The sequence below is a fragment of the Periophthalmus magnuspinnatus genome, chromosome 23 (genome assembly GCF_009829125.3).
Source record: "Periophthalmus magnuspinnatus isolate fPerMag1 chromosome 23, fPerMag1.2.pri, whole genome shotgun sequence".
Classification (NCBI taxonomy): domain Eukaryota; kingdom Metazoa; phylum Chordata; class Actinopteri; order Gobiiformes; family Gobiidae; genus Periophthalmus; species Periophthalmus magnuspinnatus.
This window is the reverse complement of record NC_047148.1, coordinates 23380553-23403367: the sequence shown is the minus strand read 5'-3', so window position 1 is coordinate 23403367 and position 22815 is coordinate 23380553. Positions and strand designations below refer to the sequence as shown.

At 42.4% G+C, this 22815-nt stretch overlaps 1 protein-coding gene across 2 annotated transcripts in view; it reads right to left on the bottom strand.

The window, feature by feature from the left end:
- unc5cb (unc-5 netrin receptor Cb) overlaps nt 1-22815 on the bottom strand; it is a 193725-nt gene that overhangs the window by 63940 nt on the left and 106970 nt on the right. For both annotated transcript variants that reach the window (XM_055231815.1, XM_055231816.1), the window contains exon 2: nt 14162-14398. In XM_055231815.1, coding sequence (XP_055087790.1) covers nt 14162-14398 — 237 coding nt within the window. The remainder of the gene's footprint in view (nt 1-14161; nt 14399-22815) is intronic.

The window sequence follows — 22815 nt, the reverse complement described above, 5'->3', positions numbered from 1 at the left end:
AGTGTGACTCTGAAGTGCTGTACGTTTGCGATTTGTTTTCTCCCCGACAAAACGCACAATGTCGATGAAACGTTCTGCACCGACAAAGACGCAAAAAGATCGAGGAAGACGCTGAACATCGTGGAAAAAGTTGGACCTTTGGACACACTGAAGCTCCGCGGCTGTAGGGGGCGCCATCACGGAATAAATGAATCTTCAAGGAGGAAAATAACGTGGTTTCGTTGTATAAAACTACTTATTTTTTAAATCGACGAAGGTTTGAACTTTGAGAGTTTAAACGAGAGAGAAATGTGAGAAAATGTTAACGCCTGTGTGAGAAAAGTGTATAAAGTGTGTGGTGAGGGGTTTTACAGACAAAAACAGAGAGAATAATGTAAAAAATAAAGTTGAGTACAAACCCCCACGATAAACGAGGGACCTTAAACGGCCAGTGTAAAGTTTATTAACGGCTTTCTGAATAAATACACTAGAGCAGGAGTCTCAAACTCGCAGCCCGGAGGCTAATTGCGGCCCGCGAGATGATATTTTGTGGCCCGCAGGACAATATGAAAGTTTAATGTTAGTGTGGCGTTATCGTGTTGCGTGTAGAAAGTTCCCAAACACACGTGTCACTCGCCCCGTGTCCTCCCGTCACAAAAGATTCAACAAATATCGATGTAGATCCATAAAATCCACAAGAGCCGGCAGATTTCCTCATGTGTGGAAAACAGCGATGATGTTTGAGACGATTTTAACAAAGATCTTTTTGTGGATCCCTGTGCTAGAGGGAGCGACCATGGAAATAAACTTAAAAAAAAATAAAGAAAATAAATAAAGAAAAAAAAAGGGAAAAAAGAAAAAGACACAACTCAAAATAACTAAAAACAAAAAACTCAAAATAACTAAAATAAAGAAAATAAACTAAAAAAAACAAGCTCAAAATAACAAAAAAATAAAAGTAACTTAAAAACCCTCAAAAAGAAAAAAACAAACTCAAAATAACAAAAAATTAAATAAAATAAATTATAAAATAATAAAAAAAACTATACAAAATAAAATAACAAAAAAAAGAACCCCAGAATAAAAATAACTGAAAAACCCTCAAAAAAACACACCAAAAAAAAAAAAAAAACCCAAACAAACCTCAAAATAACTAAAAAAAAAATCAATAAAATAAATTATAAAATAATAAAAAAAACTATAAAAATAAAATAACAAAAAGTAAATAAAAATGAACCCCAGGATAAAAATAACTCCAAAAAACCCCAAAACAAAACAAAAAAACTCAAAATAACAAAAAAAAATTAAAATAAATTATATATATATATAAAAAAAATATTAAAATTAAATATAATTTTCAAAAAAAGAACCCTAGGATCATGTAGAGCGGGTTAATACGAACATTTAAGACCAAAATGACGAGTCAGACACCAGGATTTATGGAAATGGAGTCACCCATGATCACTTCCTGTTTGAACGCGGCACAAGCAGGTTAGCCACGTCCATTCATATAAATATTCTACGGTACGACGTTTTGAGCGTTTCTGCACAGCGCGCGTCCTCCTCTTCGTCTTTACTCGCCCTCGTAAACCACGACGTCGAGCGGCGCGGCATAATGATGTCAGCTTTCGGGTATGAGATTTTCTGCAATTAGATGAGTCAAGTGTAAACATACGGGAGCGATCAGAGGCGAGTGTGCTCTGGAGGGGGGACACCACAGCACAAAGAGGAGTGTGTCTGCTAATCTGTGTCCTTGGTGCAATAAGGCTAAATCTGCTCTGAAGTGAGGCGCTGGGGAGCGTCTTGTCGGGCTATAAACGACACACCTGTGGCTGGAAACACAGACGCTGCTTCTCGCCGCAAAAAAAGCGCACGTTTTGTGGTCAACGTGAAAGGATAATGTGTATGTACGTGCACGGGTGTCAGAATGATGCATATACCGGACATTTTGGACGATAAGATGCTCGTTTTTCCTCCACGTTTTGACGGTGCAGCTAATTTATGGATTTTTACTGGATTTAACAACCACCAGGGGGCGCGCGCTAGCTGTAAACGCCAAAATAAGACAGACGTAGAGAAAGATTATGCGTTGGAGAAGATTAGTTGCTGAACTAGTTTGAAAAAAAAGCGTCTTTTTTAAATTAAAACTAAAAAAAACAACAACTGTGTACCGTCTTTTTGGATAAATATCTCACGTTATGACACATTTGTAACGTGCGGCTTATATTCAATTGCGCTCGTAGTCTGAAATTTACGGTAAAATTAAACTAAAGCCAGTGAGTTCCATCCTTAACGTGTAAAATGTCACATGTTGCGCCGATATTTTCCATTAAAAAAGCGTTTTGTTTTGTAAAATCCACTGCAAACATCGACTCTACTTCAGTAAAACTCTTTATCCCATCTGTATATTTCACGGTGTTGAAGTTTTTGTAATAAATACGCGGCGTATAGTGTCATCCCGGTGTACAAACGCTTATCCAGGCCGTGCTGCTCCATTTGCATGTGCTGCTGGTCCCTGGTGGGGCGGGGCTGTTTGGACCGGGGTCTTGTGGGGCTGGATTGTGAGTCACGCTGAACACAATCCTATTTGCTAACTCCTCTGATTACTGCTCATCTGGGCGCCAGCCAGCAGCAAACAAACAGTTCATCCCTCGACAAAAGCCTCGATCCACAGCTGCCCGTCTCAAGCCCCGCACAGCCCCCGGAGTGTGTGTGTGTGTGTGTGTCACTGAAGGAACTAACACAACCCTCTGTGTGTCACTGAAGGAGGGAATGTCACATGAATCTAACACAACTCGAGTCTCTGTGTCGCTGTAGGACAGAGATCTGCAGCTTTAACAGGAAAAGAGCCGCGTTGAAGAATCAGAATCAGAGCCAGAATCGTAATCACAATCATAGGAACTGTCTTTGTTGATAAAGTGCAACATAAAACACTGAGTAAGTACAAATAAGTGCATTCATAAAGTGAAAAAAAGATAAAAAAAAAGATAAATAGATGTCCAAAAAAATAACAATTTGATTTTTTGAAGATTTTTTTTTTTTTAATTAAAGTTTTTAGTAGGTAAAGTAAAAAAAATAAATAATAATAATTAATAACAATAATAATAATAGTGAAATAAATATACAAAGTAATTGCATAAATAAATAAAACAATAAATAAATAAAACAAACAAATAAATAAATAAAACAATAAATAAAACAATAAATAAATAAAACAAACAATAAATAAATAAAACAAACAATAAATAAATAAAACAATAAAACAATAAATAAATATAACAATAAATAAAAAAAACAATAAATAAATAAATAATAAGGGGGCAGGGTTCAATAACATTAAAAGAAATAAAAGCAGCTAAACTTAAAATGTAAAACTCAAAGGCCTGATCTGGATGTACTGTAGAGTTTGGAAACACTGCAGAGTTTTATAAACTTTTAAACATCAGATCTCCTCATTGCACTTAGATTTTTTTTCCGTGAATCGTGCATCCCTAATTCCCAACTTTGCAGCGTTCCAGCTCCGTCCTGACTGTGAGACATTTGATCCAGCAGCTGTGAGGCACCGCGGCTCGATGAGGTAAACCACGAGGAGCAGACGCCGAGTAAAAAACGTGAGGTCACTCCAGCCTGGACCGCAGCACAAACACAAACACACGCTCGCTGAGGTCATTTTCCTGGACGTGTCATTTACCTGGTCACTTCTGCTTTGTGGCGTTTCATTCGAGCTCGTACAAGGCGTTCTTTGTGTGTTTTTTTTTAACGCTCCCTCGCAGGATCGTCGTGCTCTTAACGCCGGGCAGGACGCTCCCGTAGATTTATGCTCGCGCAGCCAGGCCGCAGCTTTTCATCAGCATTAGAAAAACCAGCGTTTGTCAGAGCGGCGGCACTTTCCACTCCCCGGTTGGACACATTTGGTTGGAAACTCTCGCCGTTACGAGGCCGAGTCGCCGCGTACACAAGTCAATGAGTTTTTGATGAGCTGCTATGTGCGTAGCCGATCCATAACTCTGACAAGCGGGCGCGGCGGTGGATGGGCTTTTCCATGAGGTCGTGACGGCAAAATTAGGTGGTGTTGATCTACGGCGGAGCATGGACCCAACTATTAATGCACTTAAGTTCATTTAGGTGGAGTTATTCTGGAGTCGTTTTAAAAGAGGTCGTGATTTTACCTCCTGCAGACGAGCGTTTATGAAAAGTGCAAAGAAAAATGTTAAAGAACGAAGGACAAACCTGCACGAAGCACTCAAAATACAGGCTAGGGTTTGGGTCTAAAGGACTAAACCAGGACTAAACTAGGTCTAAACCAGGACTAAACTAGGTCTAAAATAGGTCTAAACCAGGTCTAAACCAGGACTAAACCAGGACTAAACCAGGTATTGGTTTAGACCTGCTTTAGTCCTGTTTAGTCCCGGTTTAGACCTTGTTTTGACCTGAGTTAGACCTGGTTTAGTCCTGGTTTAGTCCTGGCTTAGTCCTGGTTTAGACCTGGCTTAGTCCTGGTTTAGACCTGGTTGAGACCTGGTTTAGTCCTGGTTTAGACCTGGTTTAGTCCTGGTTTAGACCTGGTTTAGTCCTGGTTCAGTCCTGGTTTAGTCCTGGTTTAGTCCTGGTTTAGTCCTGGTTTAGACCTGGTTTAGACCTGGTTTAGACCTGGTTTAGACCTGGCTTAGTCCTGGCTTAGTCCTGGCTTAGTCCTGGCTTAGACCTGGTTTAGACCTGGCTTAGTCCTGGTTTAGACCTGGTTTAGTCCTGGTTTAGTCCTGGTTTAGTCCTGGTTTAGTCCTGGTTCAGTCCTGGTTCAGTCCTGGTTTAGTCCTGGTTTAGTCCTGGTTTAGTCCTGGTTTAGTCCTGGTTTAGTTCACTCCTGAATCGCTCAAATTCGACTCTAAACGTGTGAAAATGTGTTTTTAGTGAGTGGAGTGACACAGTGAAGTGAAAAAGTGTCTGACGAAAAACAAACGACAAGAGACGACTTTATTCACACAAAATCTAATTAATATCAAGTTTTGAGGAGAGACTTCGGTCGTGGGGAAGTGGCAGACGATCGAGGAAATACTGGACATTCAAATTTACACAAGCTAGAACGAGGCACAGCTGTGTCTAAGAGAGGCTTAGTGTGAATTCAGCCTGGACGAGCCTGTCCATTCACACCTACGCAACGTTTCTCCAGAGTTTCCCTCCTCCTCCTCAGCCTCATCACCTCCTCCTCTTCCTCCTCATGTAGAGCAGATTAAAACGAACATTTAAGACCAAAATGATGAGTCTGAAGCAGCAGGTACAGAGAGAGACGCAGATTTTACACAGAATTAGAGCGAGAGTCGATGGAGCAGGAAGTCTGTCCCTGAATCTGTCCCTGAATCTGTCCCTTTCCCCATGAAATCCTGTCTGTGAGTCCTTGATGATGATTGGACGACAGTTTCCTCGTCCGGCCAATCCTGAGTCTCACCTGCAGCCGCCTCCCCTTTAAGAGGATTCAGTTCACCTGTCCAGGGGCTGCTGTTTGTGTCTGTGTCTCTTTTGTCCCGTCTCTTCATGTGGACGTGAGTCTGTGTTGAGACACTCGACTGTCGGCTCTGAATTTGTCACTTTATGTTATTGTAAAATGTGTTTCTTTGTTAAACTTAGTCTTTGTTTAGCCTTTTGTTTAGTTTACCCTTTCACATCTTTATTCATTAAAATACTTCTTCGCCATTTTTCACTCCTGTTTTTATTTTTTATTTTGTTACTTCGCTGACCCTAAACACACCGGGTCGTCACAATGATCACTTCCTGTTCAGAACGCGCGGCTAGCAGGTTAGCTACAGTCTGAGGTCATGATGATGTAAACATGAGGTCATAGATGTAAACATGAGGTCATGATGATGTAAACATGAGGTCATAGATGAGGTAAACATGAGGTCATAGATGTAAACATGAGGTCATGATGAGGTAAACGAGGTCACACACTGATCTTCCGTGAGATTGGGCCGTGTGATGTGGGCGGGGCTTGTGACGCGCTGAAGGAATCGTTCCCTCTGAAACACTGTGGTCCTTATTTCTCTGATGAGCTCAAAGCTGAAGGCGTTTTAAAAACTCAAATCCGGTTTAATACTTTAGCAGCGACTTCCCACCATTTACCAACAACAAAGTCTCCATCGTCCAAAGCTGTTCCCGGCGCTTTCCCGCCCTCGGAGCGTTCACATCTACTTTTTTTTTTGAGTATTGATTTCGCTGTGTGTCTGAAGTGCTCCCAGACCCTCTGCAGCCCTGACGCCCGACAAACCCACGATGGCATCTCTCTTTGACGCACTTAGACGCACGCCCTCCGCATATGCCCGCCGCACGCGCCCGCTGCACACACCCGCCACGGGTCGGTGCAGATCTGTCTCTCTGCCGTCCACACGAGCGTTAAGCTGCTGACTGGGACGTCGCGTGTGCGGCGAGGAGGAAACCCCGAGGAAACGCCGCTCGCAGCTCATTTAACCTACGACCTCCGTGTTTCACTCACTTCAGCAACAAAAAGACCTGAAAGAGGCATTTTGTGTTTGTGCAATTTAAAGATGAATGATTATTTATACCAGTATTTGCACCACAATGACAACGACTACAACTACTACAAATACAACTACTACAACTACGACTACTACAACAACTACAACTACAACAACTACAACGACTACTACTACAACTACTACAACTACTTCTACTACAACTACTACAACAACTACAACGACTACGACAACAACTACTACAACTACAATGACTACAACTACTACAACTACAACTACTACAACTACAATGACTACAACTACTACAACTACTACAACTACAACTACTACAACTACAATGACTACAACTACAACAACTACTACAACTACAATGACTACGACTACTACAACCACTACTACAACTACTACAACAACTACAACAACTACAACTACTACAACTACTACAACAACTACAACTACTACTACTACAACTACAATGACTACAACGACTACAACTACAACAACTACTACAACTACAACGACTACAACTACTATAACTACAACTACTACAACAGCAAAAACAGTACTAACACCACTACCACTAAACTAAACCAGAACTAAACCAGAACTAAACCAGGACTAAACCAGAACTAAACCAGGACTAAACCAGGACTAAACCAGGACTAAACCAGGACTAAACCAGGACTAAACCAGGACTAAACCAGGACTAAACCAGGTCTAATCCGGGTCTAATCCAGGACTAAACCAGGACTAAACCAGAACTAAACCAGGTCCAGGTTCTTAGTGGTTCTTTAATCAAACAGACGCCTGAAATAGAAAAATGCAGTGTGATTAAAATCTTTTACACAATAAAACAAATCTAATTAATAAATCTTATCAACTGCCTTTGTCATTAAATATTAAAAAAGTAAAGAGAGTTCATGGACACTGCTCTATAACAACAAGAAAACACAACGAACACCACTACAAATACTAATACTTCCACAGAGGATTATATTTTATTTTGGCTTTTAAAACACACATTTCTTCATTTCCTGTTGAATCAGACACTGGTCACTGTATAAACCCTTTAAATCTCAAATATAAACCATTAAAATGAACCTGATTTGACCGAAGAGCAGTAGTAGTTTTATAATTACAGATATAATCGACAGCCTCGTTTGGAGAGAGCCCATTTGGACTCGTTTGTGAATCACGATCTAATAAATTAGATTTGAACCTCTGATTAGATTTACTGATTGGACGTAGATTGGGAGCCGAGTGAGTCAGTCGTCTGTGAAGCAATTTCAAAGCCACAAACATGACGCCACCGTGACAACACCCCGAGACGAGACGAGTTTAGACCCAACTCTGACGTCTTTCGTCGACTTTAGACCGAACTCTAACGTCTTTCGTCAAGTTGAGACCGAACTCTAACGTCTTTCGTCGAGTTTAGACCGAACTCTAATGTCTTTCGTCAAGTTTAGACCGAACTCCAACGTCTTTCGTCGACTTTAGACCGAACTCTAACGTCTTTCGTTGAGTTTAGACCGAACTCTAATGTCTTTCATTAGTTTAGACCGAACTCTAACGTCTTTCATCGAGTTTAGACCGAACTCTAACGTCTTTCGTCGAGTTTAGACCGAATTTTAACATCTTTTGTCGACTTTAGACCGAACTCTAACGTCTTTCATTAGTTTAGACCGAACTCTAACGTCTTTCATCGAGTTTAGACATTGCGTTGAAGGGCGTGGCCAGTTCGATGATGTTCAGGGGCCTAGACTCTGGAGATGGTCCATAGACTGTTTATATAAATGTACATAGCTAACCTGCTAACGCTACATTACAAACAGGAAGTGATCATGGGCGCACTTCCTGCTCCATCGAGGTCACTCCTGTTAGCGTTAGCAACAGGTTTGATTGACAGCATTGCTAAGCTGCTGAACTAGTGAGCGAGAAGGGGGCGTTACCTTCAACATCCTCGCTCCTGATTGGCTCTTTGGTTGCTCTGATAACTCACGTTCCAAATTCGCTAACCTCGCTGAGCTTCGTTTGGAGCCGGACGCCGCGGTTGACGTCGTTCTCGCTCTACAGTTTTCACAGCCAAAATACGTCAGAGACACAATGCCAACAATGAACAAAACAGAAACAGAAACGACACCTCATTTGTAATCCGTAACTCCCAAAGTAAGTCTCGGGAGCGGTGATGAGGAGCTACTTTACGGCCTGTCACTGCGGCTATTAGCGGCAGAAATGATTCCACAATATGTCCCATTAACGGTGACTGAAGGGAAGTCGAGGGCCCCTGGTTGGAGATGATTCATTATTAATGCGGTCATTAAAGTGAGCTAGCCTAGCGCTGCCAATGCTAGCCCCGTCCTGGAGATATTGATCACGGGAGCAGAGGACGAGGTGGTCAGAGGAGGCGGCGGCGGCGGCGGGGAGCGGTCTGATCATCGGGCCAGAAGATACGTGCTCCTGTTTGATCATATCTGCGGGAGAGTGACGAGCGCTCTCCGGTGAATAGGAGATGGGCAGATTAATTAATTTGCAGCTCATTTACGAGGATCAATGCGCCTGATGTTCACGAGGGACCGTAACCTGCAGAGGAGACGTCGGCCATTTTGTTCAGGTAGAATAAGCGCCTGAGGGGGACTGACAGTCGAGGAGTTAATAACCACAACACTTTAAGTCGAACTCGCCGTGTACTTTATGTTCACAGCCGTTAGCTTAAAGCGGCGTAAAATATCATGTTTGGATATGGACCAGAGACTGTAAATATAATGTACGGACATAGCTAACGTGCTAGCCGCAGCGCTACAAACAGGAAGTGATCATGAACACGCGTTTTGGTCGTAAATGTTCGTATTAACCCTCTACATGATCCTGGGGTTTTTATTTCACTATTGTGTCTGTAAATCTGTAAATTTTGGGTTGTCTAGGCCACAATGCAGATTTTTAGAACGGCAACAAAACAAAACTATTCAATTTAGAATATTTTTATTAGTGTAGAATCTCCAGCATATTTTTTTCTTTTTTTATATTATTTATTTATTTATTTTTCTTTTATTTATTTTTATATTTTTTATTTCTTATTCTTTTATATATTTTTTATTATTTTATTTATTTTATATATTTCCTTTATTTTATTTTATTTTTTTAAATCTGCTCCTGTTTTTATTTCACTATTGTGTCTGTAAATCAAAATATGAACATTAATAACAGACAAATCAGGTCCTTCTTTCCCCGAGGTCGCTCCTGTTAGCGTTAGCAACAGGTTTGATTGACAGCGTTGCTAAGGGCCCGCTCCCTACGAAAATATAACAGTAAACAATAACATTAACAAATAAAAAACGATAATATCACGATCAAAGACGGTCGTTTTTCAACCATTTGCAGCTCAAATCACAAAAAAAAAAAAAACACTGAAAAAAGTTCCACACTAGTACAACGAAAAACTTCAATTAATGTTTTGAACGATAAGTCGATAAGTCCTGACGATGACCGGTCTAAGTCTGTGTCCAGTCAAAATAAAGAAATGAAAAAAGAAATATCAGAAATCGGACTTTGGAGATTTGGTGCAACAGAAAACAAGGAATTAGAAAAGTATAAATACAGAATAAACGATCTAATTATAGTTGTACGTCAAGATATTGCTGGGGTTTTTTTTAATTTACATGCTTTTTTTTTTTTTTTACAGCGTATAAACGTGCATCGTGTCGTGCGTCCTGATTGGCCGTTGGACTGTAGACCATTGTGTCGTGCGTCCTGATTGGCTGTTGGACTGTAGACCATTGTGTCGTGCGTCCTGATTGGCTGTTGGACTGTAGACCATTGTGTCGTGCGTCCTGATTGGCTGTTGGACTGTAGACCATTGTGTCGTGCGTCCTGATTGGCTGTTGGACTGTAGACCATTGTGTCGTGCGTCCTGATTGGCTGTTGGACTGTAGACCATTGTCCATCAGTCTCCTCCGTGCCGTGTCTCCTGTCCAGTACAGAATGTGTTCAGACAAATTTACATAAACGTTGGATCTCAGTGTGACTCTGAAGTGCTGTACGTTTGCAATTTGTTTTCTCCCCGACAAAACCCACAATGTCGATGAAACGTTCTGCACCGACAAAGACGCCTACGAAGGTTTGAACTTTGAGAGAGTTTAAACGAGAGAAATGTGAGAAAATGTTAACGCCTGTGTGAGAAAAGTGTATAAAGTGTGTGGTGAGGGGTTTTACAGACAAAAACAGAGAGAATAATGTGAAAAATAAAGATGATACTTCGCGGATTTCACTTATTGCGGGTTATTTTTAGAACATAAACGAGAGAGGGCTGTTCTGTACAAAGTGAAGCAGCTGAAACACTTTACGTCTGATGGATGTTTGATTTTTTTGTCATATTTTATCCCAAACACGAGTTGTGGACATGGGCTTTAGCTTAACGCCGCGGGCTCGTGTTGTGCGGCTGCGTTCCACGTGTGACTTTCATAATCCGCCCGGAACGACACAACAGGAACAAACATATTTACTAAAAACAGGACAAAAGGAGCGACATGTAATCAGCCCGTCTATTCTTTTATAACAATGTGTCCCTTAAAACAGTAATGGGCAGTTTAAAAGCACTTGGAAATCAGCGCTCGCCGCCGTGTTAGCCCCACGCGGCCCACTTTAGCTCACATTATTCTCATCAGGAACTTTAAAATGGAAAAATACGCCATACTGTAGCTTTCAGTGTCGATCAGTGTGTTCAATTTGCATATTAATGTTCAGACGTGTTCAGTTTAAAGAGACGGGAGAGTTTCACTTCTGCTCAAGTCATAGAAGTCACTGTGGGCCTTTACACATGGCACTTTACACACGGCACTTTACACACGGCACTTTACACACATTATGCCATTGTAAACACAGTATGACACTTTACACATATGACACTCTACACACATATGACACTCTACACACATGACACTCTACACACATGACACTCTACACACATGACACTCTACACACATGACACTCTACACACATATGACACTTTACACATATGACACTCTACACACATATGACACTTTACACATATGACACTCTACACACATGACACTCTACACACATGACACTCTACACACATATGACACTTTACACATATGACACTTTACACATATGACACTCTACACGCATATGACACTTTACACATATATGACACTTTACACACATATGGCACTTTACACACAGTATAACACTCTACACATAGTATGTCCCTCTACACACACTCACTTTACACACATATGACACTTTACACACATATATGACACTCTACACACATAGTATGTCCCTCTACACACACTCACTTTACACACATATGACACTTTACACACATATATGACACTCTACACACATAGTATGTCCCTCTACACACACTCACTTTATACACATATGGCACTTTACACACACTCACTCTACACACAGTAAGACACTTTACACACATATGACACTCTACACACACTACACATGGTATGACACTTTACACACACTCACTCTACACACAGTATGACCCTCTACACACAAACACACACACTACAGACACACAAACTTTCAACAACAAAATGATGAATAATTCAGTTCATTTTGTGATGGACCAGTTCTTATGTTTAGGACTTTTTCTTCTCTCTTTTCGATTTTTTTGGCTCACAGTTTTGAGGGAATCGGACACACATGGATCAGGAGGATTGAGCAGGATGCCCTCCCCTCACACACACACACACACACACACCCACACACCCACACACACATCAGGACTGAGCAGCTTTGACACTTTCTATATATGTTTCTGTATTTGTCAATGCGCTGGGATCAGAGCAGAGTGGGCTGTGGCGGGTTACACACTCGTACACTGACTCTGTGTGTGTACGTGTACCGTGTGTGTGTACTTTGCGTACTTTGTGTGCTTTGTGCGTATGTGTACGAGCATAAATGAATGGATAGTGTTTGGTAAATAGCCCGTGGATAAGGCAGTGGGGAGTGGGAGAGTTTATGATGTGTGGGCTGATTTTTCTGTTGATGCTTTTAGCGTGGAACCTTTTGCCACCGAAGCCAAGAGCCGCCGCTCCCTCACAACCTTCTCTTTGTTAATATCATAACAGCCAAACACGGCTCTGATTGTGTATTCTCTCTGAAGTACATCGGGTCAAAATGGAAGGAGTTCAGGTTGGATTCAAGTTGCTTTTAAATAGCTGTTTCCTTCTGCGCTGGCAACAACCATCAGCTTTTTCCTGTTTTCTTCTGCACGTTACATTTTACACCAGATTCCTTTGATGTGGTGTTTTTTCCGCGGATCGCTGACCCTGTAATGCGGCGCTTACACCGTATTGTGCGTTTAATACAAGCCTGACACGCTAATGCTAACTAATCCCCAAAGCCGCAGACTTATTCTATGGGTGCCTACACGTGTTAAGCCCGGTACAACGGAGGGAAGAGGTAACTGCGCCGCGATCGCTACCTGCGGCGACGAACGCGGCTCTATTTCCAATACGGCGACTGAACTCGTCCAATCAGCGCCGGGCCGTGGAGCGTTTCAGTCCGACGCGACTCTGCGGGAGATTCTTCAGCCCTAAATGTTACAAATTATGCAAACGCCTCAGTCTGAAGGCGACACGCACGCGACAATTCAACAGTAAAGCGGTTAAGTGGACTCCTGACGTGAGCGTTAGCAGAATATTACGGGTTTTAATAATTACTTACATCTTACTTGGTTTTACGGAAAAAATAGAAGAGTTTATTTAAAAAAAAAAACACATTATTTTACGTTTAGTTTACAGTTCTTCACCTTTCTCGGTCTCGCTGTTTCGCGGATTTTTGCGTGTTTTTTTTTTTACAGTATGAACGTGCACTGTGTTCTGCCTCCTGATTGGCTAAGGGATTGTCCGAATTTACATAAACATTGGATCGCAGTGTGACTCTGAAGTGCTGTACGTTTGCGATTTGTTTTCTCCTCGACAAAACCCACAATGTCGATGAAACGTTCTGCACCGACAAAGACGCAAAAAGGTCGAGGAAGACGCTGAACATCGCGGAAAAAGTTGGACTTGGAAGGTAGAAGCTCCGCGGCTGTAGGGGGCGACATCACGGAATAAATGAATCTTCAAGGAGGAAAATAACGTGGTTTCGTTGTATAAAACTGTACTTATTTTTAAAAATCGACGAAGGTTTGAACTTTGAGAGAGTTTAAACGAGAGAGAAATGCGAGAAAATGTTAACGCCTGTGTGAGAAAAGTGTATAAAGTGTGTGGTGAGGGGTTTGACAGACAAAAAACAGAGAGAATAATGTAAAAAATAAAGCTGATACTTCACGGATTTCAACTATCGCGGGTTATTTTTATTTTAGAACGTGCGGATTGGATATCGCTCGTGTTTTCATGAGTCTAAAGACGACCCTCGGCTTTAGAACACGCTCAAAATCCGGTAAAAGTCGCCCGTTTTCAAACTAAACGACGACACGGCGCGAGCAAACGTCTGTCCGCGGTCAACGAGCTTCCAAAAATAACATTTATGGAGCAAACGTACGCGGTAAAGCTGCTGAGATGTTTACGTAACACCTAAAACTTTAATCAAAATAAGAAATAAAGGCTTTAAATTGAGAATAGAACGTAGTCGGAGCGTCCAGAGATCGTTGGCGATACCGAAGGACAGATGTGTTCGCGCAGGAGGTTAAAACGCGTCCAAACACTGACCTGAGTTCTCGTCGACGCGCTCCTCCACCGTGTGCTCCTTCTGGTGGACCCACTCGCTGTTGCACTTGAAGTATATCTGCGTGGCGGGCGTGGCTTTGCAGTACAGGTTGACGGGTTTGTTCTTCACGATGTAGGCCTCCTCCGGCTCCATCAGGAACACGGGCAGGGGCTCCGGGGGGTCCGACGGGAAGGTCTCCGGGAGCTCTCCGAGGCCAATGAAGTCGTCGTCCACCGGAACTGAAACGAACAGAACGGAATGTAAACGTAACGAAACAAAAAGAGAACGTGATGCGGATAAGGAACCAAAAAAAAAACAAGGAAAAATAAATCTGTAATTCACTTTAATTCGTACTGTTGACTGCGATGTGTGGACGCTGTATGAACAAATCGACTAAATTAATCGACTGAAAAGGGCACACACTGGCCTCCATGATCAGAGGTATAATACTCCCTACAACAGAAGCAGATCCACAAATTGTCCACAAATAAACGGCATCTTCACAAGTGAAAAGGTAGAACTTCAGTCACTCAAAAACTCCAGAAACTCAGTGCGTTCTCGTCTCTGCTGCTGTGGATAAATCCTCAGAATCCCAAAGATTCCAACAAACAATGAATTACATGAGTACAAATATGAGTACTTTATTATGAGTACTCGCTGATACCAGACATTATTTTACAGATGTTTGATGACAGCGGTGAATCTGAAATGAGACTTTTATAGTAGTTTTATATCGACTTTATTCATCTTAAATTCTTATTTGAGGATGTTGTAAATTTCTACTGAAATCACTGTAGTTTGGTCTAATTACAATAAAATGTATCTAGATTTAATATTTATAGTAGACTGCACTGAGCTAACTGCTAAGGAGCTAACTGTTAACGAGCTAACTGCTAAGGAGCTAACTGCTAACGAGCTAATCAGTCACTAAATTTGTGTCAGTTACAATAAATTCCAATGAACAAACAAAGACATACCAGCTCCATTTAGCGTCGTTAGCATGTTGCTATGGTAAACACTTAGCGTCGTTAGCATGTTGCTATGGTAAACATTGCGCTCTTGTCCTTTGTAAATTCTAAAAACCTTTCGAGTCCTAAATATTTGTCCAGTTCACGTGTCACATGTGACTAAAGCTGAACTTAATGAGCTACTTTATGGTCAGAGCCGCACGGACACGGCACGGACGCCACAGACGCCACAAACGCCACAGACGCCACAGAACACACAGCAGATACAGTATCGGCTCTTGGTATTGCAGTACTGACACCTGGTATCAAACCCAATACTCGGTATCAGTGCGTCCCTAAAATAAAGACCTAGAGTCGCAGTAAAATTCAAACTAAAATCTGGATAAAACGTTGTGCAGATTGAGCCGAGCTGGACACAGAGACAACGATGATATTTACAGGGGATTATCCACAGCACAGCACACCAAATTCCCAAATATCTGATATTTTGGAATGTTTACATAAGTGAATCCTGGAGATTATGAAAGTCTGGGATTCCTGTCATGGATTTACAGAGTGCGGTCGCTCTTGGGCCTAACCACCCGCTCCTGCAGCCAATAATCAGACTGGAGTTCAGAGGTCGACTGTGAGGAGCTCCAGTTATAAGCCGGTCTCTGCTTTCCAACATTTCATTTAGTTTTGTCTTCTGAACGCACACATGCACGCGCACACGGAGAGCATACACACACACACACACACACACACACACACACACACTCTAAGCAGCACATCTAATGACCTAAGGCTTTTGGCCCAGTTTGTGCCATTCCTCGGATACTTCTGCAGTCGAAAGATACGCTTCCCTGTAATTACAAACCGCTTTCATCTTCCTGTCTTAAATCACACGCACACACACACACACACAAACACACAGCGCACACAGGGGGGCGCTCACACAACCACAAACCTCACGCACAACTTTACAACTCTTTGAAGAATGAAGAAAAGCGAAGAGCGAGAGAGAGAGGGCGATGAAGACTATTGGCCAGCCCATTTGTCACCTCAAGACCTGTTCTATTCTTACCATCGAACCGGTGGGCATCAATTATTCAGAAGTGTGAAAGGCAGAGGTAATGGAGACAGATGGGGGAGAGCGAGGAGGACGGCGAGGAGCGGACGGCGAGTAACTTATCCACGGACACAGATTGAGATGGACAGGGACGAGGAGGACGGCCGCGGGAACGAATGAACGAGGGTAACAAAAGGATTATCGGTCCATCAGCGGTTCTTTACATGTCCCTCCTCCACCGCCGCCATCGTCCTCCTGACCCGAGCGGACACGACGGAGCCTTGTTGTCTGGTCCGCCTAATCTCGCAGATGAAATATATCCAGCTAACGTTTTTAGAAATGATAGCGATACGTGAGGGTATTGATGTCCGCGCCGTTCGAGTAATGTTAGAAAGGTAAAAAAATCACAGCGCGGACTCGTGTTTGGAGATGTAACGACTCTTTGAAGCTCTATCTTTTTACTTTACAAGAACAAGATTAGAATAAAAATATCCGTCCAAGAGTTTTCCGTCGCGCACAATGTTCCCGCGGATGTATAAAATGTATAAAATATCAAAGTAAAACAGGAGAAGCGCTGAAAAAAATCATGTTTAATTTACGCTGACAGTCAAAAGTCTGGACGTACGCCCTCGTTCAATGTTTTTTTTATTTACTTTTAGTACTTTCTACATTTTAAATGCACACAGAACACATCAAGTACATGAAGCAACATGTACAGAGTTAGTTTGTAAAGAAAACAGTAAAATAACTCCACTGTCGAAGGTTGAACTCGGAAACGTTTGTCAGGATGATAAAAAAAAACAATCAAATCACATGAAAAGTACTTTGACTTGTAGTAGTGGAGTAGAAAGTACAAATACTGCTCTCAGAAGTAAAAAGTACACACTGTAAAATGTAAAAAAAATGTAAAAGTAAAGCACAGATACATAAACATTCTACTTAAGTACAGAACTTTAATCAAGGCGAGTTTATTTCTGCAGCACAAACAGCAAAGCGTCGCGACTTTGAGGATGTAAATACAGATTTATTTTGTTTTCTTTGCGACATAATTCCATCTAATCTGGTCCCTCGTTTATCTCGGGGTCACATTCTAAAAATAACCCGCGATAAGCAAAATCCGCGAAGTATCAGCTTTATTTTTTACATTATTCTCTCTGTTTTTGTCTGTAAAACCCCTCACCACACACTTTATACACTTTTCTCACACAGGCGTTAACATTTTCTCACATTTCTCTCTCGTTTAAACTCTCTCAAAGCTCAAACCTTCGTCGATTTTTAAAAATAAGTGCAGTTTTATAGAACAAAACCTCGTGGACGACCCGGGGATTATACAGACATAAACATAAAGAAAAAAATCTAATTCTCATGTTCCTTCAGTTCCATTTAGCACCAACAGCATCTCCATTATCATAATCACAGTTTGATCGACTTGTACGACTCATGAATTGTATAAATAATATTCTATACACCGTCGATGGGAGCGTTTAATCCGCCGCTCGCTCATTTTCTCGCGGGTCTTTGTCGTTTCTCGCTGGGCCTTTGTTCGTTTCGTGTTGGTAGGACGATAGAAAAGTGTCTATCGTGACATTTCTAACCTAATTTTATCAATTATTACAGCAAATAAATCATTAAACAGCCTGCGACGATCGTATTAGTGTTGTTTTGTGCATATTCTACATTTATATAAGTGAAAATAAAGAAGAAGAATAAAGAGATTTTTCGCAAAGAAGCTCCGTCATGTGGTTTTGCGACATGACGCTGCTTTACGTGATTCCGCGACATGTTTTACGTTACTTAACACATGAACGATGGACGTGCGACAGAGACAGAGACAGAGACAGCGACAGCTACACACACAGAAGAAGAACTTTTACCGAAAAGAGCGGATACATCTGTGATTTGGTGACAACTTGGGTTCAAAGAAGTCCGACACGCCGCAGAAGACGGCGATACACAAACTACGTAACAAGACTCCGACGCAACAAACCTCTTCTATCGCCTAAAGAAGATCCACGAAAAAGAATACGTGAGAATTCAAACAATCCGCTGGCTAAACGAAGATGTAGAACAGCGAGGGCAAAGTACGGAAAGAAAAAACTATAGCCAGACGATGATAAAGCGGCAAAAACGTCCCAGCGTCATAAACAAATCACAGAACGGCTACAATGGTTTGGTCACCGTCTGCAGCGAAACATTGGTAAGTACTGCCCCCGTACTGCCCCTGTACTGCCCCTGTACCGCCCCACAGCTGTTTTCATCTGTCACATTTACTTTGCTGCACTAAAATGTCTGTTTCCGTTAAATGTCACTTCAAAATAAAGTTGGAGAAAAGTAAACAATGAGATTTTTGTCAAACTTTACGACTCATAGATTGTATAAATATCATTCTATACAGTTTAATCCGCCGCTCGCTCATTTTATAACCGACTGAAGCAGCTCGGGCGGGTCTCTGCGCCTCGTCCCTGCGCCTCGTCCCTGCGCCTCGTCCCTGCGCCTCGTCCCTGCGCCTCGTCCCTGCGCCTCGTCCCTGCGCCTCGTCCCTGCGCCTCGTCCCTGCGCCTCGTCCCTGCGCCTCGTCTTCGGTCGTCTGTCCCTTCCTCAGTTAAATAAGTTGTGAAGTGACTTTTCCCCCTCGTGTTTATCCGCTCATCGCTCGCTCTCCGCTGCTTCTATCCGTCGCGTTTTGGCCGAGTGCGCCGGGCTGTCACGCGGGCGGCCTCCAGACTCTCCGCGAGCGCTAAATACTGTTATCTCCGCGCTTCACACCGACGGGCGATCTGACACGAGGAAATGAAAGGGTCAGCGGTGATAAAGTCCTCTAAAAACGCTCAGAGGGGGGCGCTGCGTCCTACAGAGCGGACGGTTTCTGCAGATTTTAATCAGACGCCAAACGCTCGTCCTCGTCCTGTGATTTCCAGCGTCAGACGAGGAGTTTTCAGGCGTTTTCCTTCTGTTCAGCAAAGAAACGAGCCGCTGTGTGTGTGCTGTTAAATCAATAAATAGAACAAAAGAATATTAAGTACATATTTTAACGATTTCTTTTCAAATAACACGTTCCGGAACAAACGGATCTGAGCCTGAAGCGCTCACTGCGTCGACGAGCTTTCAGAATCTCTGTGGCCGTGATCGACCTCCAACAGCCGCAAAAACACAGCACAAAATTCATTCTTGAGGGTTTTAAGTTGTGTTATGAGGCTGTTACCTTCTCAAAAAACATACCGTTCCACCTCGTGATGTCATGACGTGGTAGTTTTCAAGTTAACAGCCGCCGTTTAACTTTATTTCAGTGAAGATCGGCGGCTCCAGGGAGGAAATGATCCAAAACGATTCAAGAAATGAAGGTGTGTGTGGAGTTTAAAAACACAGCGGAGCACTTCCTGTATCTCCACATGATGACATCACGAGGTGGAACAGAGTGTTTTCAGTTTGAGAGAAGAACTCAGCCTAAATCTGCAGCGTTTCTGTGTTAAATATGTGAGTTTTTGTGATGTGGAAGAACATTATAACAGCAGAAAACAGCAGATCGACCTTTAAACAAAACTCTTTATCAGTGTAAAATGATACCGAGTACTGATACCGATACCAGACATTATTTTAAAGAGCCGATCTTAGCATAACGTCTTGTCTTGTCTTGTCTTTCCCCAGGGCCACACTTTGACCAATATGGACATGCTGTACATCTTTTAAAACCTCTGAACTCGCTCTTTTCAGTCTATTCGGTCAATAAATGTGTTTATCAATTACATTAAGTCCCGCGGCATGAACACGTAAAGAATCACGAGCGCCACTTAGCGCCGTTAGCACGCTGCTATCGTAAACATAATGTGCAAAAAAGGGACAAAGTATAATGCAAAAACACGAAAAAACATCAGCGCTCATAAACCTCTCTCATGTACAGACGCACCGATACCGATCCCAGTATCAGGTATTGATCCGATACCGGGCGACAGAGCTCGTACTCGCTCATGTGGCAAGGGAAGTGTATTTGTACTGCACAATTTGTACGCAAAGTAACTCAAAAATCCTTTACAGAAAAGATAAATAATCATCATAAAAGTCGCATTAAAACAGAAGAGCGCAGAGTAAAACGCGGCGCAGTTACAGCGGTATCGGCTCTCGGTATCGACGAGTACGAGCGCTGTCACCCACACCTGAGACTGGTATCGGTATCGTCGCAGAGGTTTAAGAGCTGCGATGTTTTTGGTCTTTCTCAGCCCCGTGAGCCTCTGCACCGCCCAGTCCGCTGCGCCGCGTGACGACTCTTTAACGTCCACGTCTTTCGCCGCAGACCTCGCCACAGCGCGGCTCTTTTTCCTCGGTCCACCCACACATCCTCAGCCGGGGACCCTGACCCAGAAAACAGACAACCAGCGCCGAGGAAACTCATTAAAGCCGGAGTTAGCCTTCCCCTCACCCTACATTCCCATTATCGCCGCATATCTCCCGCCTTCCGCTGCGAGCTTGGTGCGAACTGTGATCTCGGAACGCGCCGGAAAAAGAGCAGCTGCATAAAGCGCACACGTTCATAAAGTCTCACAGCGACTGAAACTCAAAGTCATCAACTGAGGGGAAATAATAGATGCGAGTCAATAGGACTGGAAATGAAAAACTCAACGAATGCAGTTCTAGCGAATCAAAGGCTGCTGTTCCCCGGTGCACAGACAGAGGGCGCTCCAACTGAACAAGCGCGTCTTTAGTCGCTCTGGATCTCGCCGAGCGCAAGATAAAACCGTGTAAATCTTTTTTTAAAAACTGTAAACAATAATCTAATCTCGCTTCAAGTGCCGCGCGTCCTGGCTTGACATCACGTTCGCGCGGAGAAATGAACTTTATTCTCATTTGTCGCGCGTAAAACCGACGGCTAACAGAACTTACAGCGGCGCGTAGTCGACGTCGGGGGTAAAAATGTAAAAATGTGCGCGTCAGGAGTGAACGCAAAGCACAAATTAAACCCTCCAAACACAGAAAAATGCGTTTTACATTAATAGAAATTCAAATCTCATTTAGCAACAAGTGATTAGCATAGCCTCACATATTAAAACCGCCCGCAACACTTATTTTCACAGCGTTGTTTAGAGTCATTTCATTTTAATAAGTTGGTTAATGTGACACACTTTCGCCGTCTGATATGAAGACCGGGTTTTATGAGTATTTTGCAGTTTAGTTTTTTTTCGTAATTTTAATCAGACAGTTTCTACAATGGCTTTTCTTATTGACTGGTGCATTTTTAATGAAGTGTGTGGCACTGAAATCACATTCTGCGCGGTAATTGGGATGAGTTTTTTGTAATTAATGCTGTTAGTCTTATTGGTAAAATGTGTAATTAAAATTTGAGGCTTTAAAAGTAACACGTTTTTTACATTTTTATGCACAAATCAAACGTGTTTATTGAGTAATAGGGATGAACTTTAGACTCGATATTGGAAAAATTCAGAAAAAAAGTCTTTGCGATTCGTAATAACCTCAGAAAAACTTGGTATTTTAATTTAAAAAAAACTCGACGGATCCTGGTCTCGACTCAAAACGACATCGGTAAAGTCGTCCAGCTCAATTTGTATAATCGCAAACAAAGATACTCGTCGATATATCGGCAGAACGTGCGGAAAAAGCAACGTATCCAGAGGGGAGTCGACACAGGGGGCTGTTGTCCGGGGCCAAATGTCTTAGGGGGCCCCAGAATTGAACTCTCTTCCTATTCCTTTATATTACGGGGGGCCCATGTGAGGCTTATTGCCCCCGGGCCTCCAAATGTCAGTCGACGGCCCTGCGCATCCAGAATATTCTCTGTTTAACGTTATAATTTTTCACAGCCAGAACAACTTTAATCGTTATCGTGATATAATCGTTAATCGCGATTATTTTGGACATGATAATCGTCACACAAAATTTCAGTTACCAGTGATACGTCGCTCCAACTGTAAAGAAGAACCAAAACTAAAAAGATCCAACTCAACTGGGCGTCGTTAAGATTTCGCCGATACGATACACAGGCCGTGATACGATACAGATCTCGATATGATATACTTCAAATCGATAAAAAAAAAAAAAAGGCTTCCCTGACCCATTTTCAATAAAAATAAACATTAACGTTGCATTTATCGTCCGTTTACTGAAGATAATTGAACATAAAGTGCATTTTTCTAACTAGAGGCACACATCAGACTGAGACACGAGCAGTTTAACAGTTTAACGGCTCTGAAGGATCGAAAACAGATCGAATAAAACACAAACGTGAGACTAAAAGACTTTGTCAAACCAAAGACAAAATGAAATAAACCTGTTTAAATCATGAAAACAGTGAATCAAACGTCAAATGTTCTGCATAAAAACGTTTATTTCCTCTAAACGAGCCACAAAACAGAATCATTTAGTAAAATATACAAAAATATAAAGATGCAGCCGCCCACGATATCGATACTGTGTCTTTAAATAAAACCATATGAAATATCGATAAATATTTTTGCACAGCCCAACACCTGACCCACCACCTGACCCACCTATCACACCTGACCCAACACCTGTCACACCTGACCCACCACCTGCCCCACCTGTCACACCTGACCCACCTATCACACCTGCCCCACCACCTGCCCCACCACCTGACCCAACACCTGCCCCACCACCTGACCCAACACCTGTC